General features: G+C 41.3%; 1 protein-coding gene across 1 annotated transcript in view; it reads right to left on the reverse strand.

Moving 5' to 3' along the window:
- The window catches only part of MCF2L2 (MCF.2 cell line derived transforming sequence-like 2), a 260,479-nt gene that overhangs the window by 114,442 nt on the left and 126,194 nt on the right, over positions 1–19,843 (reverse strand). The window contains exons 11-13 of the mRNA XM_030330026.1: positions 15,852–16,043; positions 13,256–13,447; positions 5,496–5,673 (exon numbers count right to left, since the gene is read on the reverse strand). Of these exons, the coding sequence (XP_030185886.1) occupies positions 5,496–5,673; positions 13,256–13,447; positions 15,852–16,043 (562 nt within the window). The remainder of the gene's footprint in view (positions 1–5,495; positions 5,674–13,255; positions 13,448–15,851; positions 16,044–19,843) is intronic.

Below are 19,843 nucleotides of genomic sequence, written 5' to 3' on the forward strand. Positions count from 1 at the left end.
TCATGAAGTCTTCCTGGACATGAAAACTTTATAGATTCTTGACTCATTCGGCTAGGCATCTGACTCAGTTCAGGTCATGATCTCACAGTTCGTGAGTTCAAGCCCTGCATTGGGCTCTCTGCTGTCAGCACAGAGCCCTCTTTAAATCCTCTCTCTCCCTCTCTCCCTGTCCCTCCCATGCTTGCTCACTCTCTCTCTCTTTCTCTCAAAATAAATAAAATAAACACATTTTTAAAAACCCTTGATGGATCTTTCTATGCACTGCTGCTTTAGCATTTATCTTTGTACTGTATAATATTGCAGTTGATGTTGTTTTGGATTAAAAGACCAGATTCAATTCCAAATACCACATTTATTGGACATATATTTTTTCATTACAGAGGTAATTTGTGCTTATCATTGACAATTTTTGAAAAATACTGAAATCTTACCACTTAAACACAACCACTTGGTATATTTCCTTATAGTCTTCTTTAAAATGTTTTCTCCCTCTCTCTCACTCTCCACATACATACCCACACACACCCACCCCATACCCACACTCACATAATCATACTATGATTATATAAGTGGATGTCTATGCCTGCCCAGCCAGAAATTGTTGCTAATCTACCAGTTGGATTCCAGAACTGATGGAACTGCATTTGTTAGTGGATGAGACAACCATGGGAAAAATCGGGTAGCTCAGTCAGGACAGAACTGGGCTATCTTGCTCTTGTTCTCTTCTCTCTGTCACTCCGTCACCCTCCCCTCCTTTCGACACCTGGGAGACATCCTTTCTTCAGGCTCCAAGGCCATTTGGCAGTAAGAATGGGACTTGTGGAGGAGAAGCCCTGGTTAGGCCTTGAGGCTTTCTCACCCAGCTTTGCCAGAAGGCTGCACTGGGGATGATGGCTACAAGGCTAATAAATAAGTGGTACTTCGAGTTCTTGTCACTGTCAACAACCTTGTGTGTAGAGTTCCCCTGGAAAACTCACAGGATACATGTGATTAACCCAGGACAGAATTTGAGCACTTCTAGGTCCTATGGCCAAAATACCATCCATCTAATGCCCCCAATATATCGCCCTGATTCTTATCTGTGGTGAACTTATCTGTGGTAAACTGTGGCCTCCAGAGGTTCCTCCCAACCCCAGGTTCTGTGAGTCAACTGGAATCCGCTTGGGCTTTCTATGGATTTTTCACAGATATTATTGAAATCTGTAGTGAAGTACACTGTTTGATGCTCCTGGTTCTATAACCCCTGAAGAAAATTCATAACAATGAACACTCCTTTGGGCTCCTCACTCTCTGCAGGATCCCTGTAAGCTGAGTGATTGCAGGCATAATAACTGGATGCTAGAAGCGCATAATACATTATATTCGGCAACACCCACGGCTGAGGAGTACCTGCCCTTAACAATGTAAGTAAAGTTCTGAGGGTAAAGGCAGGGGCAAGGAGCCACACTGCTGGCATTCGAGTCTTGCTATTCCTTGTCCAAGACACATATTATCAGAGTAATCTCTGTGCCTCAACATCTTCGTCTATAAAATGTGAAATAATGAGAAAGCCTACAGTATAGGGTTGTTATGAGGCTTAATGAGTTAATATATGCCAAGTGTTTAGATCATGGTAAACAGTAAATTTTAGCTATGATTACAGCCACAAAAGAATTTTTTCACGTTCCTTATAAACTTCGGATAAGTTAAATATTGTAACCAAGGCACCCGGCTAACAAGAGTCACAGTCAAGATTCCAGCTCCCTCACATTCCTTACACTGTGAAATGTAATGATTTATCTTGGAACAGATGCAGTTACTAAGGAATCAGACAAATGTGTCTGAAAATCCTATTAGTGATTTGCTTGAATCCCTACTCAGTGGTTACTATCCAAAACAAAAGTGCAGAATTGTTCTGCAGAATGAGCAAGTTGCCAGGTCAGTGATATCCATTCAGACATGACAAAGTCTGTTTACCCTAGAAGGGTCACTGTCTTTTATGAAACCTTATGTTTGAAAAAGAAAGAGAAGCAAGCTGTCATTCTCACTTTATTTGCTTATAACAAACATATATCCCTTAAAACAATGACAGAGGAAAAAAATCATAGAAGTGAGCATAATTTAGTTTTGGGAAAGAGCCCTAGATGAGAAGTAAGGAGAGCCAAGTCCTGTTTCTAGCTATCCAAAAAGACAACTCCATGTGTGTGAGTGTCTGTTTGTGTCAGCAGGATGTGTGCAAAAGTATATTGAGGTGCATATGCATTTACGTCTATGAGTGTGTGTGTATGTGTGTGCACACAGAAAATTCAAGAAATAAATGCACCAAACTGTTGTCAAGACTTGCTTCTAAAACGTGGAATATGTGACAGGAGACAGAGGACTGTAAATCATACTAAATGGAGAATTGTCAGAAGACCCCATAATTTTCAGATAAATAGAAACAAAAAGGATTTGTTGCCAGAAGATCTGCACAACAAGAAATGCTATAGGTTCTTCAGCCTGGAGAGAAATGACACAGAATGATGATTCAGATCTACAGTGAGGAATAAAAAGAACACTGGAAATGCCTGAATAAGAGAGTAGATGTAAAAGACTATATATACAAAATATAACAGACTATACAGAAGAATATACCACAGAGCATGGAAGGAAGCATATGGAGCTATAATGTTGCAAATTTCCTATATTTTACATAAGATGCTATAATATAAGCTCTAAGTAGACTGTGATAAATGAACATAATAATCTCTAAGGAAAATATCTGGGAAAAACAATGCAAAGAGGTAGGCTAAAAAGCCAATAAAGGAATTAAAACAGAACACTAAAAATATTTGCTAATGCAAAAGAAAGTAGGAAAGGAGGAACAGAGGAATAAAAAAAATGAGACAATAAACAACAAATAACAAAATTATAGTTCTAAATCCAACTATATCAATAATTATATTGTATGAAAATGGACTAAATACTCCAATTAGAAGGCAGAGGTTAACAGAATGTATTAAAAAGTCAAGACCCAGGTGTCTGGGTGGCTCAGTTAGTTAAGCATCTGACTTAGGCTCAGGTCATGATCTTGCAGTCCAGGAGGTCCAGCCCTACATCTGGCTCTGTGCTGACAGCTCAGAGCCTGGAGACTGCTTTGGATTCTGTATCTCCCTGTCTCTCTGCCCCTCTCCTGCACATGCTCTCTCTCTCTCTCTCTCTCTCTCTCTCTCTCTCTCTCTCTCTCTCAAAAATAAATAAACTAAAAAAAATTTTAAGCCAAGACCCAATTATATGCTGCCTATAAGAGATATACTTTAAAAACAAGGAAACAGAAGAAAGGAAAAAATATATCATGCAAACACTAAGCACAAGAAAACTGGAATGCTATATTAGTATCAGACAAAATAGACTTCAGGACAAGGAGTATTACTAAAGGAGGGAAGGAGAGATATTTCCTAATTATAAAAGGGCCAGTATATCTGGAAGACATAACAATTATGAACATGTAAGTGCTTAATAACAGTTTCAAAATACATGAAGTAAAGAATGATATACATATCATATCCAAGAGCAGTTTATCCTAGGAATGTACAATTGTTTTAATATTTGAAAACAAATCATTGCAATCCACCACATTAACAAATAAAGGAGAAAAACTATATGATTACTTCAATATATGCACCAAAAAGAGCATCTGAAAAAGTCAACAATCATTCATGATGAAAATTCTCATCAAATGAGGGAGAGAAGGGAACTTCCTCTGTTTGGTAAAAGGCATCTGTGAAAAACTTACTGTTAACATCACACTTTAAGGTAAAAAATGAATTATTTCCCCTAATACTGGGAAAAGACAAGGTTGTCTGCTCTCACCCCTTCTATTTAACATTGTACTGGAGGTCTTAGCCATTATAATAAGGCAAAGGAAAAAAGCATGAAGTTTGAAACAGAAGAGGCAGAATGTCCCAATTCACAGACGACCTGATTGTATTTTATGCAGAAATATATTCTTATTGATAGTTATATATGGTAAGTTCCATTTACTATACACTTAAAAAAAACCATGAAATGGCTAAGACCTCTATACTCAAAACTACTATACTGCCAAATACCATATGATCTCACTCAGATGTGCAATTTAAGAAACAAAATAAATGAGCAAAGGGAGAAGAAAAAGAGAGAGAGGGAGGCAAACCAAGAAACAGACTGTTAACCATAGAGAACAAACTGATGGTCATCAGAGGAGAGAAGGTGGAGACGTGGGGGTTAAATACGTGATGGGGATTAAGGTGTGCACTTGTGATGAGCACCGAGTGTTACATGGAAGTGTTGAATCACTATATTGTACACCTGAAACTAATATCATGCTTTATGTTAACTAATTGGAATTTAAATAAAAACTTTTTAAAAAGCACACCAAAGATAAAAACAAAAAAATACTATACTGCCAAGAGAAATTAAAGTAGACCTACATAAATGGAAAGTTAACAACATTTATGAATTGGAAGACTCAATATTGGTAAGACAACAGTTCTCTCCAAATTGATCTCTAAAATGAGTGCAACCTCAAGCATAATCTCAGCAGAAATTGAAACGTGCTTCTAAAACTTAAATGGGAGGCATCCGGGTGGCTTAGCCCATTAAGTAGCAGACTTTAAAAAAATTTTTTAAACATTATTTTTGAGAGGCAGAGCATGAGTAGGGGAGGGGCAGAGAGAGAGGGAGACACAGAATCTGAAGCAGGCTCCAGGTTCTGAGCTGTCAGAACAGAGCCTGATGCGGGGCTCAAAACCATGAATGGTGAGATCATGACCTGAGCCAAAGTCAGACACTTGACCAACTGAGCCACCCAGGTGCCTCTAAGGGGCAGACTCTTGATTTCGGCTCAGGTCATGATCTCATGTTTTGTGAGTTCGAGCCCTGCATCAGGCTCTGTGCTGACAGTGCAGAGACTGCTTGGGATCCTCTCTCTCCCTCTCTCTTTGCCCCCACCACCCGCTTGCTCTCTCTCTCTCTCTCTCTCAAAATAAATAAAATAAACATTAAAAAAATAAAATAAAATTTATATGGAAATAAAAAGAATCTAAAACAGACAAAATAGTCTTGAAAAAGAACAAAGTTAGAAGATGTACCCTACCTGATCTCAAGGCTTACTAGTAAGCTATAGTAATGAAGACCATGCAGGATGGGTGTTAAGGGCTTACCTATTGTTTTTATCTTTCCAAACTTTACCACTCCATTGCTAATAGAATCTTGTAAGCATTTTAAAGGTCCTTAATGAAGACTATTTTATGCTGATGTTGTTTGCACATGTATATTATTCTTCTAGACTGTGAGGTCTCCTTGTATCCAGGCACTCAGTTTTTTTACCTAACTCTATAAAGTCTTCAATGCCTGTACTATTTCACATCTGTAGTTTATTTTAAATAATATTTGTCAAAACAACAACCATTATGCATCTTAAGCAATCACAATCTCAACCCTCATGAGCACTGATGAAACATAAAGGCACGAAGCTTCCTCTCCAAATAACCTACCCAAGGTGGAGGGCTGGCTGGTTTTCGGTGACACCCATTTTGGGGAGGACTCAGGATGAGGGGCCACGGGTTGCACCGGGCGAGTCTGTCTGGCTGCCAGTTTCATCAGACTCATTTGCCTCTTGTGAAATATTTCCTGCACATCACCCAGCTTCTGTAGGACTTCCTGGGCTTTGGCCTGCAGGAACAAAAGCAAATCATGACCAGGTCACTCTGCACTGAGTCTGACGACATGAAGCATTCCCTTTCTCTTGTCTTCCCCTCCTCCTCCAGCCCCACCTCCTTCAGGTGACCCTTCCATCCATATGCAAATCATTGCACAACTTGCCTTGCACCGGAATTATGCTTCTAAGAGTCTGAATCTCTCACCTTATGGGCAATGATCATATCCTTTTCACCACCATATCTCCATGCCTAGAACACTGCCCAACACAGAGTAGTGCTCAGTAAATATATATTGAGTAGATAAATGTTCACTAATCCATGTCCATTAATAGTAGAAGAGGATAGGGGCACCTGGGTGGCTTAGTCTGTTAAGCTTCCAACTTTGCTTCCCGTCATGATCTCATGATTCCTGAGTTTGAGCCCCATATCAGGCTTACTACTGTCCGCACAGATCCTGCTTGGGATTCTCTGTTCCCCTCTCTCTCTGCCCCTCCCCCACTTGCACTTTCTCAAAAATAAATAAAACATTTTAAGAAAAAAGAATGAAAATAGTGGAAGAGGATGCCATAGACTATGAATGAAGGGCATCAGGCCACTTTTCTAAACAGGAGGATTTCAAAATAAGAGGTGTATCCTGAATAAAAGCCCTGATGGAGAAAAGAGTTGAAGTGTTCTGGAGGAAAGAGTTGGCTACATCCTGAGGCAGGATCAAGGGAACCACCCAAGGATAAACATTTAAATTTTATTCTGTATGACCCCTTCTCTATAAGTAGTAAAGAAATAAACTGAAAAAAAAAATCAAGGGAAAGATGAAACTCACAGACATTCCCATAACTGACTATATGCTCTAAGACAGAGGTTCAAAAGAACTAAAAACAAGACTTGGAGGTCTCCGAGTTTCACCAAGGCCTAAATTCTGCAAAATACGTTTCTTCTGGCCTTGCTTCCAGTATGACATCCCTCCAGCTCTGGTGGGTCAAGGGAAGTGGGTAGTCTTTGTCATGACATCCGTCTCCTGTATGATTTAAACCACCAAAGAAAGGACCCAGAATTAGAAGAACTCCACTACCACAAGCCTTCCAGAGTGCCTAATTCTGAAAGTACAGACTCAGCACACTCAGGGAGGAGGTTGCCACATTTTGCAACTGGAATAGTACATTTGTCTTTTTTGTTTGTTTGTTTTTTAAATGCTTATTTATTTTTGAGAGAGATAGGGTGTGAGAGGAAGAGGCTCAGAGAGACAGAGGGAGACACAGAATCTGAAGCAGGCTCCAGGCTCTGAGCTGTCAGCACAGAGCTTGATGCAGGGCTTGAACTTACGAAGTCTTGAACTCATGATCTGATGGCTCAGGTCAGATCATGACCTGAGCCAAAATCGGACGCTTCACCGACTGAGCCGTCCAGGCACCCTTACATTTGTCTTTTTTATGCTGGGCCATCTTCTGAGGGAAAGAGCCAAGAGCCCTGAGGGAGGACTGGCACATCAGCTATGGAACAGCTGTAGCCTCAGAGTACTGTCAAGGCTGATGTCTACTCCAAGGTCTAGTGCCGGTCTTACTCCTTATAGGGTGTAAAATGTGGCTGGTCTGAGTTGAGCTGTGCTCAGTGTAAAATACACACTGGATTTTGAAGACATAGTATGAAAAAAAGAATGTAAAATATCTCATTATTAACTTTGATATTGACTATATATTGAAACAATATTTTGGACATATGTTAAACAAGACATTATTAAAGTTGATTTCACTAGTTTCTTTTTGCTTTTTTAAATGTGGCTACTAGAAAATCTTAAGTCACGTAGAGAGCTTGAGTTATATTTCTATTCAACAGTGCTGGTCTAGACTAGGGATCAGCAAAATTTTTCTGTAAAGGACCAAACAGTAAATATTTCAGGCTTTGCACACTGGTCTCTGTTACAACTACTGACCTCTGCTATTGTACCATAAAAGCTGTCATAGATAATATATACTACATAAATGAATGAGTGTGGCTGTGCTCTGATGAAACTTTATTTCTAAAAGTAAGTGGCAAGCAGCTTTGGCCCACAGGCAGTAGTTTGCTGACCCCCAATCTAAATTAAGGTGGGGCTTGTGTTTAAAAGGTCTCTTCAGAGAACGTGTGACTGGCCTCAGGAAGCTTGCTGTACAGTGGACTGGAGGTTCTGACAACACAGCTATGAGTCCAGATCCCAAAAGAAACCAAATCCCTTTATGTCAGGGTGATAGCAATGTCAGTTTGCATTTTGGAGGGATGGTGATGAGACAGCCCAATGATAAGCGTGAGGAAACGGAAACTGAGACATAGGCATTAACTGCTGCACAAAGATCAAGAAATCTGACTGAAAGAATGTCAAGTTGTTCATGTATGGTATACAGCTCTGATGTGAGGTCAGTGCCACATGCTGGAGCCCAGCGGCTCACCACTTGGACTAGACACGACCTGAATCACCCTTGCCCTTTTGCATCTCTTCCTGAAGATCCCAGGGTAAACCCTGGAAATGGTCAGGTGGTCAGACGAGACCCTAAATTCCTAAACTAATTCCTAGGAATTCCTAAATTCCTAAACTCAGGTGAAGGGGAGCCGGTGCAAGATTAACAACTGCATCTCCTCCGTTCCTCTTAACTCTTTTTACTTGCAAATCCATTTTCCATACCACAATCAGAATTATCTTTCCAGGATGTAAGTCTGACCATATAACTTCCCTGTTTAAAAGCCCTGCTGGGGTGTCCCACTGCTTCAGGACAAAGTCCAGACTCCTCATGGAGGAGTCCATGACTCCTCATTGGGCCCTTCATTAATTGACCCTGATTTCCCTCCAGTCTAACCTCCACTAGTTCCCACCCCTCACTCCCACCTCCAGGGGCGGCAGTTACCAAATGCTGGTTTCCAGCCTCTCTGCCTTTGCAACTCTTCTTCCTCCCTCTGCTTTTTCTCCCTTAAAAACTCCTATGTGGTCCAAATTTAGGCATCTTCTCCTATGATGTCTTCTTCTTCTTCAGGCTGAGCTGACCTTTGCCTCCTCTACGTGCCCCACTATCCCTTCCATTCCACATGCTCTTGGACCAACACACACTTAGCGGGAACACGTTTGTCTTCCACTAAACTGCCAGCACCTTCATTATGGGCATTGTGACTTTCATTATTGTATTCCCAGAATAAAGCACAAACTGGATTCCCAGTGAATATTTATTTTTTTTAATTTCTGTTCTTTTTAAAAAAATGTTAATTTGTTTATTTTGTGAGAGAGAGAAAGAGAGAGAGAGAGAGAGAGAGAGAGAGAGAGAGAGAGCGAGCTGTCAGTGCAGAGCCTGACTCTGGGTTCCATTTCAAGGAACTGTGAGATCATGATCTGAGCCAAAATCAAGAGTCTGATGCTTAAACGACTGAGCCACCCAGGTGCCCCCTGCCCCACACAGTGAATATTTAAAGAATTGAATTTTGCTACTTGTTACTGCGATTGTTTAATTACCTAAACTGGGCAGTGAAAGCAAAGGAGGGAGAAAAATCAAAACAGCAGCACCAAGAGGATAGTGCAGAAAGGCACTTGAAGAGCCTCAGACAGACAAGGTGGCTGCTACAAGAACAGCAGTTTACCATGATTTACCATGATTTATCACTTACCATGATGATTACCATGTCTTAAATGTAACAGATTCAACTGTTTAGACATGGAGTACTAGTGTTTTAGAAATAAATTTTATTTTTTCTAATAGTTTTAGAATTACAAAAAAATTACAAAATAGTACAGAGAATTCCCATATAGATCATCCAGTTTCCCCTATTATTAACAGTTTGCATTAGTATGGTACACTTCTTACAACTAATAAAACATTATTGATATGTTATTTTCAGTATTAAAATTATTATAATTAAAATAATAATAATTAAAATTATTATAATTATTATTAAATAAAAGTCCATACTTTATACTTAGATTTCCTTAGTTTTACCTAATGTACTTTTCCGTCCAGGGTCCTATCCAGGATACCAACTTACATGTAGTTGTCATGACTTTTTAGGCTCCTATTGGCTGTGTCAATTTCTCACCTTTTCCTGATTTTTGATGACTTTGACTATTTTGAGGAGTATTGGTCAGATATTTTGTAGCATGTTTCTCAACTGGGATTTATCTGATGTTTTTCTCATGATTAGACTGGAGTTACAGGCTTTGGGGGTAAGACCACGGAAGTAAAGTACCATGTTCATCCATCATATCAAGGGTACATCATATCTACTTAACAACACTGTTGATATTGACCTTGGTCACCTGGCTGAGGTCCTGTGTGTAAAGTCACTTCACTTTTGTTTCTCCTTCTCTGTTCTATACTCTTTGAAAGGAAGTCACTATGTACAGCCCACATTTAAGGGTTGGAAAACTATATTCTACCTCCTCAAGAGCAAAGTATCTACATAAATAATTTGGAATTCTTCATAGGAGATTAGTCTCATCTGCCCCATTTATTTATTTATTCCATCATTTATTCATATCAGAATGGATTCATGGATATATAATTTCTTTGGGGCTGTAATCCAATAGTACTTAATTAATTTTGTTGTTCTAACTGTTCTAGCATTGGTCATCAGTTCTTTTCAGTTGTTGCCTATATCCCATCACTATGGTTTGTTGTTTTATTTTTAGTAGTTCAGTCCGGCACTACAAGATGCTGTAAGATCACCATACGTATTTCCTGCCCCAGCCCTAGAATCAGCCATTTCTCTAAGAAGCCTAGGTCTCCTTTACTGAAGAATGGTATTAGAAACCAAGATCTCGGTGCTAGGTGTGCTTATTGGCACTGGGGGGTCTCATTGCTTCTAGGCTATCTCAACTGTATATGTATATGTATATGCATATATACATATATATGTATATGTATATGTATACATATACATATATCTACATCTACATATACATATATCTAGGAATATTTTTATATGTATAGAGTACCAGTTTTGACAATAAAGTCATTACTTCTCAGTGGACAAAACTTTCTTTGACACAACAGGATATTTAAATTTTACAACCTAAAATTTTATTCCAAACCAAAAGAAGTAAAGATGGACTTTGGAGATGTTTTAATCCATTTGACCTACAGGATTTTTCGAAAAATATTTCTCTTATAATCCTCTCCTTCCTTCATGTTTCTGCATATTTCTCAGAGGTGGTTTATTAAGTTTTATTCATTTCCTGGTAGGTGGTATGGTCAGAAAATTCACTGAAGTTGGGCAGCACAGCAGCTGTGGCTACAAATCTCCCTGGTGGACCTGATACACGTATTTGAGCAACTAATGGAGTTGGAGCTGGGTGAGACAGATCTGCCTTAGGAATCTGACCTGGAGCTACCAATACTGGGTCTGCAATGTAGAACCTACACCAGATGGGCCTTGTCTTTGTTCCTTCTGCAAGGAAGTAGAAGGATCTTTGTGTTAGGGGAGGGTATCTGCCTACACATCCCCCACCCCTTACCAAGATCACAGCTTACCACCAAGAGGTTTAAGGGAAAGAACATCATTAACATACAACTCCATACTGAGCTACCCCCACTGTAATCTGCCCACTCTGTCACCTGCCTTCCCACTTGTTCAATAAATATAAATTGGACACCAGGCAAAGGTTAGGCACAAGAATGCAGGGGTGGATGAGGCTCCTGCCCTTCAGGAGCTCCCAGTGTAATAAGCAAGACAGACATTTGAAATAAATAAGTAGATGGGAAGCCTGAGTGGCTCAGTCCATTAAATGTCCGACTTGATTTTGGCTCAGGTCATAATCTCACAGTTCATGAGTTCAAGCCCTACATGGAGCTCTGCACTGAAAGTGGGGAGCTTACTTGGGATTCTCTCTCTCCCTCTCTCTCTGCCCCTCCTCTCTCTCTCTCCCTCTCTCTCTCTCTCTCTCTCTCAAAATAAATAAATAAACTTAAAGAAAAATAAAATAAATAAATAGAGATGCCTGAGTGGCTCAGTCAGTTGAGGATCTGACTCTTGATTTCGGCTCAGCTCATGATCTGAGTGCCATGAGATTGAGCCCAGCATCGGGCTCCACACTGAGCATGGAGCCTGTTTAAGATTGTCTCTCTCCCTTTGCCCCTCTCCCCTGATGGCTGTCTCTCTCCCTCCTGCTAAAATTTAGAGGAAAATTAATTTTCCTCTAAAATTAAATTAATTAATTTTTAAAATAAATAAGTAGAATGTAGTGTGGTATACAACATGTTACAGCAAAGGCTCTTAGCCTGAATTCATGGATGGGCTTTAGGGCATCTCATAAAATTAATTATAAAAGTTACATATGCTGGATATTCCCTATTTGTCACTCTACTACGTCTTCTTTTCCCTGCTTTGTGTCCCAGGAAGCTGACCTGTATGGACTCTGTTGGATAGGCTCACTTGCCTATGGGCTTTTAGTTGGTTTGGCCAAAGGGAAGCACTACCTGGACATCCAAGAGAGGGAGAGAGGAGAGTAGGGATATATATTTCTCCATTAATAGTTGCATTCCTCTGCCCAAGGCCACAACCCTTACTAGGTGCCTGTCACAGTCACAGTTACAGTGCTTCTTGGGTTCCCCTTTGCTCTTTAGGCTTATGGGTGGTAACTGCTTCCATTTTCTTGCTAGCCCCAGGGACCTTCACCATCCTTATTGGGTTCCCTAAATCCTGCCATATCTTTGTAAAAAGTGCCTATATCAAACTCTCTTTAATCACTTTGAGTATGCAGGTCCTGAAAGTATATGAATCAGATTCCATGACTCAAAAGAGGCCTGTGACTCAAAGAAGTAAAGAAGGTGTTACTGAAGAGATACATACAAGGTGGTGGGAATCTCAGAGGAAGGTGTGCCATACAGAATTCTGCTGACTTCCCAGAGGAGTGCTCCTCTCAAAATGCAAACCCAATCAAGTTATTCCCCTGCTTAAATCCTTCAGTGGCTTCCCACTGTTCTTAGAATAAAGACCAAACTCCTTAAGATGGCCCACAAAGCCCACCTCATCTGCCCCTCTCTTATCTCACCCCAAACACCCTTCCTTTGCTCTCTGTACTCCAGTCACCCTGACCTTTGGGTTCTGCACTTGTAACAGACTCCCTCCAGGCCTGTGTCCTCTGCACATGCTGTTACTTCTAATCTAGAAAGGCTCCCCCATCATCTCTACACATTCTCCAGGCCTTGGCTCAAGTATTCTCAGTCCAGGTCAAGTTTTTCTATCACATGCTCAGCAGGATCCCAAATCCCTCCTCCAGAACACTTATCTTAACCTGTAACACATTCTTATGTTTTGTGTTTGACATTCATTAATGTCAGCCTCTCCTATTAGGTTCCATCAGAGATGAAACCATGTCTATCATTGCCGTGCCCTCAGCACAGTATGTGTATATCAGAGATGCTGATGAGTATTTGTAGAGAAACGGATGACTGAGAGTGATATTTGGGTGAGACCGTGAAGGGTATTTGCCAGGAAGCACAGACCAAGAGTCTAAGAGGCCACCTCAGAACACAGGAATTGGTGAACCTGCTCAGTACATCCTACCCGGACTTTCTTAAGCAATAGTCAAAAGGCCCCCAGTGCTTCTTTCCAACCACAAGATTAAAATAACCCAGAAACATTACCTTTAGGTCAAGGGTGAGTATCAACTCGAACTGGCTGTAAAACTCCATGTGGCTGGGCAAGTGGTACTCCTTCGCGGTGCCCAGGAATGCCTCAATGTCGTTCAAGGCAATGTCAACTCCCTCTCGTGACTGGCACTTGTCTACAGCTTGGGAAGCCAAAAGGTAGATTCCTGCTTCACACCATTGGCTGACCTTTTCAAAAGAAACACAGTGCCCTATGCAGTCAGCCTGACCACAACCCTCAGGAGGTCTGAGCTCATCTGTGGTCTAGAAGGATCCTAAGACAACAGGAAATTGTCATGGGACAACATAAACTTCAGAGGTCTAACCACTGTCAATGCAACTACAAGGTGGACAAGCCCAAACTAATTTTACATCTGTCCACATCTCAGGAAAGTCATCCAGTCAGTAAAAAAGAATCGTATAAACATTCTTCTCTCTTCCACAGACAGTAATCGCTACATCTCCAAAAGGAGAGAGTTAGGTATTCCTAAGTTTGGTTTAACTGTGGAGAAATGTAACCAATGACTTTTCAGGTTTACATTCTAGGCCATTCATTGTGCATCCTAACTGGTTATGAGACCATAGGGTGACAAATGAGACATTAGACCTGGACTCTACACGTCTTCCTAGGGAAGGGAACATCCCTTTTAACAAAAACACTACTTTTCTCTGTCCACATTTGCATTTACTGGTATTTGTCTTTCCTAGGGAAGCATCGAAGAATGCAAAGCTTTGTAACTCACAACAGCAATACTCAAACTTTTTCCAGAATGCTGGGATGAAGTCAGATAGGTGATGAATTCTAACAATTTAATTTTTTAAAGACTTAAACAGAAAGACAGGGACCCTTGTGCTGCCAGAATATTTATGTATAACGAGGCTGCCAGTGCAAGCACATCTGCATTTCCATTTACCATGTGACCTGAAAAGCTACGTAAAATAACTATACAGGGGGAAAAAGAACAAAAGGGAGCACTCCAGAGTAGTTATCTCTAAGTGGGAAAATTATAGGCAACTTAAGTTTGTATATTTTTCCCTAAATTCCTTATGCTGAATGTGTACTACTTTTAGAATAACAAAACAAAATAAAGATATTAAAAAATTAATGATTACCAATGTGTAGGGATAAGGAGGGGGATGGCATGTGTAGATGCCCATAAGAAACTTTTTTCCTTCTCCTTCCTACATTTTTGGATTTTCAAAATAATATAAATCATGCTTTACTATATAATGTGAAAACTTTCTCTTAAAACATACCTAGATCTGCAGAAAACATTAAGCTGGGGTCTTCTGCAGAGTCACAGCAGATGCTTGCTCTCCCAGACACACACACACACACACACACACACACACACACACACACACACACCCCAGCATTAGGTTATTATCTCTAGAGCAGATATGGAGTGAGAAAAACAGCAGCTGATCCTGCAGAGTTTAGCACACAGGACAGACTATGCACCAGGCCCTTAGGAGCCACTTGCTTCTGGAACAGCTGTATTTCATTGATACTAAAATCCCTTTGGCATTGGCATGATATAAACAGCCTGGGCGAGTGGCCCTGGCCATCAGAGAGAAACAGTTATGGGAATGGAGCATGCTGACTCATGGCCGTGAGCCACATGCTGCCTGCAAACAGCTGACAGGGAAGGCTCCAGAAGTCACTGCCCCTGCTGACCGGGCACCTGCCTCAGAGATCACCACTGAAGGGCACCAGAGCTCCACCCATTCCCTGTGAGCCCTCTGCACACAGTGTTGCTGTCTAATCTAGGGAGCCTCGGGTTTGGAATTTGGCAGTCCTGACTTCAAATCTGCAATCCCCTATTTTTACCCCAGGTATGTCGTAAGCAGTCACTTATCCCAGAGTTTCTCGGTGTTGTCCCTGTACCACCTGCACCAGAATCACCTGGGGACTTGGCGGAAATACTAATTCCTGGGCATCATCCTAGACTCACTGAATCTGAGTCTTCAGAATGGTACATTAGAGAATCTGCAATTATAGCAAACTGATTCTCATGTATTAAATGTTGTGAACCATTGACTTCACCATGATGGATATCAGTTTCTGCCTCTGTAAAATAATGCCATTAATACTTTCCTCACAGGTTGTCTTGAGGACATAATTAGATGCCATAATAGATGACATAATTATACTTCTGGCAGGAACATAGTAGGTACTCAATAAATGGCAGGTAGGAGTGTATAATGGTCATTATTACTTCAGTTTCTCCAAAAGGATTAATAATCTGATGCCTATATATGAGAAGCACTTTGCAAATATAGTGCTTGGTTCTCTGTCTGAAGGGGAATCAAGAAATGTCCCATGGGCCAAAACACGCTCTAAGTCCAGGTCTACACAGAGGAAAATGAATGTTAGTTCATTCTAATGGGATATGGTGGGATGGTGGGGGCACTTTTACCTCCAATGCCTCTATGACCTAGAATCTTCACAGCTTTTAATGCCTCTTGAGCACTATTTCATAAGAAGTACATTATCCTCTCAGCAATATTGTGGGGCAGGGAGGATGAGTATGATTAAGACTGTTTTGCAGAAAATTTAGCAAACATCAGGTCATGGCTTTGCTGTGCTCACCTTGTCCAGTTGTCTATGCAACTCCAAGGACTTTTCTAAAATGTCATATTTTTTCTTGTTTTCATTGATGAAGTCATCGCAGAGGTGCCTGAGCTCTACACACCTGGGTCGGATGGAGTCTGCCGCATAGTGGTGGCTTTGGATGAGCTGGTCCCCAATTACTGCAAGCAGCTGGGCCTTTTCCAAGGGCTCCTGTGAAGTGAACGTCCAAACCAAGCATCAGAAGCCAGGTCATGGTGAGGCTGATATTTGCCTACCGTGTGCTCCAAATCAGGAACAACTTAGGGAGATGTTGATTCAGGTCTTAAGCTGAGAGTCGGAGCTGGGGAACCTGGGAAAGCTCTGTGGCAGTTTGAAGTCTCCAGGAAGTCTAGCCTAGTCCAGGGTCACCTGCACCTTGAAGAAGAGCAAGCCATTCATTCAAATGTTTGTTGAGTTCTGGGTGAGGCACTGAGACTCTAGTGGTAACAAGCCATGATTTTCAGTCTAATGGAGAACTCAGATTATTAAATAAATTATACCCGTAATTCAATTATTACAACTGTGATAAGTTCTTGGCAGAAGAGCATGAAGTGTTATACTGACCAGAACTGGAGACTCTGAATTCTATAAACTAAATGGAAAAGTAAAAGGATCAGACATGTGACATGAGGAGAGAGTAGAGTTAGCTGAATTTGGGAAACTGGTAAAGATCTGGTTTGGACAACTCTGAGGGATCATGAAACTTTAAGAAATATGTTTATCTAAACCCCTTCATGTGACTCACAGGATCCCACTCTGCTCTGAATTCATCTGACCAGAAACCACGCCTCCTACCTCTCCCTGCATGGCTTGCTTTGTTCTAACCACGTGTGCCATGTTTTTCTGTTTCTAATTCATTCATCACATATTACTGAGGACCTTCCAAATGCCAAACACTGTCATGTTAGGGGTTTGGTGGTAAAGCAGCTAAAATCCCTGCCCTCATGAAGCTTACATGTTAATAGAACACACAGGCAATAAACAATTAGATATGTAGATTATATAATATCTTAATTGGTGATGAGTGTTATAGAGAAAGATCAAATCGGGAGAGAAGGGCAGAGAGTGCTGGTAAGGAGTTATTTTAAGTAGGATGGTGAGAGAAGGACTCACTGAGAAGGTGCTATCCAAGTGGTGCCAAAGCGTTAGCATAGCAAGACAGAGGCCACTGTCCTTGCAAGGCCTGTTTGTAAGGTTAGGCCTTGGGTGCCATCTAGGAATGTCAGGAGGGTTCCTGCCATCCCCTAATAAGAATGGCTCACTGTGCCATTTGTACAAACAATATGCTTTACACTAAACCCCTGCTTTCTTTCTGGGAGTAGAGAATTCTGGTATATGCCAGGCAGAAGATACCTATGTGACCAGCCCCCAACAAAAACTGGGCACTGAGCTCCGAATGAGCTTCCCTGATAGACAACATTTCCCAATAGTGTCACAATCCTTTGCTGGGGAGATCATCGGATGGGACTCCACTGGAAAAGGAATCTTGGAAGCTTGTATCTGATTCCCAACAGACTTTGCCCCATGCACTTTTCCCATGTTGATTTTGCTTGGTATCTTTTCACCGTAATAAATCATAACCACGAGTACAATTATGTGCTGAGTCCTGAGTCCTCCTAGCAAATCTTCAAGTCTGAGTGTGGCCCTGGGAACCCCTGACACAGAAAAGTCAAGGCCTGAGGTGAGGAACAACCCATGCTGTACTTGGTAGCGACATGTTTGACATATTCAGGCAGCAGGAGGAGGCCACCTGGAACAGAGAAAGCAAACAGGAAAGGAGTAGGAGACATAATCAGAAGAAAGAGGGAGACTGGATTAGGGAGGGCCCTGATGCCACTGTGAGCACTTCAGCTTTTACTCATTATGATGTGGGAAGCACTGGAGGGTTCTGAAGAGAGGATCTCATTCATATTTTTAAAAGGATGGCTCCTGCTATAGTGTTGAGAACAGCAGAGAAGAGGAAAAGCAGCGAGGCCAGCTGGTGTCTCCTGTAGTAATCCAGGTAGGAGGGATGGTTTAAACAAGGCTGGCAACCAAACTAGCCCCTGTCTCAGGGTCCTTCCCTTGGATGCTTCTCCCAGGTTGGCTCACCTCCTCACAGGACCTTCCCTGATTACTGCATCTAAGTCATTCCCGGCAACACACCCACCCAGGCCCTCTCTCTCACTTCGTTTTCATTTTTTTTTTTAACAGCACTTGACCTCTACCTGAAAGTATCTTCTTTGTTTACTTTAACATATGATTCTCTCATACTCCACCCACCACTACCAATACGTAAGTTCCATGAAAACACTTAGAAGCACCTCATAAATATTTGATCAATAAAATATTATTAGCCAGTGAACTAGAAGATATAGTGATATACTTGGCTGGAATTGTGTGAAAAAACATTGACCCGTGAGTCAACACAGATGACTTCCATGCTTCCAAAGGTCTCCAGGAGCTGAGAGGCCATGTGCACCCTCGTGACTACGTTAAACATTCCAGTAAGATGCATTTGCCCTAGTTTAACTTTTTATAGTAACACAAGGAGTTATGATGACTCCAGGTGATGACCCTGCCCCTCTCTCAACTTACAGTGGTTTCTGGTTTCAACAATCTAAAAAACACTGCCCCTTTCCTGGGCCAGTCATTCACCAAACTCTGCAGAGCCCATATCCTTCTTAGCAACTTTGTCGAATTCTGAGCCCTTCTCCAGGGCAAGAACTGTATGTTCTTGCCTTCCTGCTTTCTGACCAGGACAGCTGGTCTCTTTGCTTTCCTTCAGGCTCTCCTTCAAATCATGCTCCATAATTCTGATGAAACAGCAACTCCATTATAGCGTCTCATCATGTCTACATCACTGCCATGCCTCAAAACCTTCCCTGGATCCCGACAGTCTTCATAAGAAAAGTTCAAACTTCTGAGCAATGCAGAGGGCCTTTCATTACCTGGTCATGCCTGTGTCTCTCCCTCCTCCATCTCCTCACCCCCAACTGTAACCCAACTAATGACCTGTTCATAGTTCTCCAAATATTCAGGCAGCTTTGGGCCTCCATGCCTTCTCTGCTTGCTCCCTCTGCCTAGAAAGCCCCATCCTTCCCTCACCACTACCCCGCACCCCCCCAACTCACCTCCTGATACACTTACACTCCTCTGGAGCTAACTGTACATCACCCATCAGAGTTCACCTTCTCCACAAAGCTTTCTCTAACTCCACCATTTAATTTTGATGCCTCTCCTCTGTGCTCCCATAACACTCTGTGCCTTTCTTGATCAGAGCACATACTTCACTATATTGTGATCACTGATGTATTGCCTGGGCTAATGCCGCAGACCCTTGTGAGCATGAACCAGCTCTTATTTAGCCTAAAACGTGCCATGAGGAACATATTAGGTACTTAGGAATAAATGATTGTTGTACAAAACAAAACTGAGTAATCATATGGGAATAAAGTGACACAAATCAAGCAGTAGCTATTTAAAAGAACTCAGGTTTAAATACCCAGTGCATTTGGTCTGCCCAGCAAAGGCCAGATGGTCACCACTGCATAGAAAAGGTCAGAATGCTAACTCCTCAGGCAGTGATTTTTAAATGTTTTGCTCACTGTAGTGTCCTCATAACTTAGAACAGCACTTGGTATATAGTAGTAGAAGATCAACAAATATTTGCAAAATGAATGAAGAATGAATGAGACACTCTTACTAGAACTGCTCAGCCACTGCAGGTTGAACATAGGAAACATTCCATAGCACAGTTTGCCCCACTACCTCTGTGATGTTAATGAAAATAACTAATATTCATGGAGAAATGGCTGCATTTGTTCTGCCTAGGCTTAGAGACCTCATTTGGCTGATCAAATTCTGATTTTCATTGGGTTTGTCAACCTGTCTGATTCCAGTCAAATATAGAAACATGAAAACTTCGCAAGGAAGTCTGTTGCCTTTTTTTTTAAAGTCCAGCTGCCAAATTTATTACGAATAGCACAAAT

The sequence above is a fragment of the Lynx canadensis genome, chromosome C2 (assembly GCF_007474595.2).
Source record: "Lynx canadensis isolate LIC74 chromosome C2, mLynCan4.pri.v2, whole genome shotgun sequence".
Taxonomy (NCBI): domain Eukaryota; kingdom Metazoa; phylum Chordata; class Mammalia; order Carnivora; family Felidae; genus Lynx; species Lynx canadensis.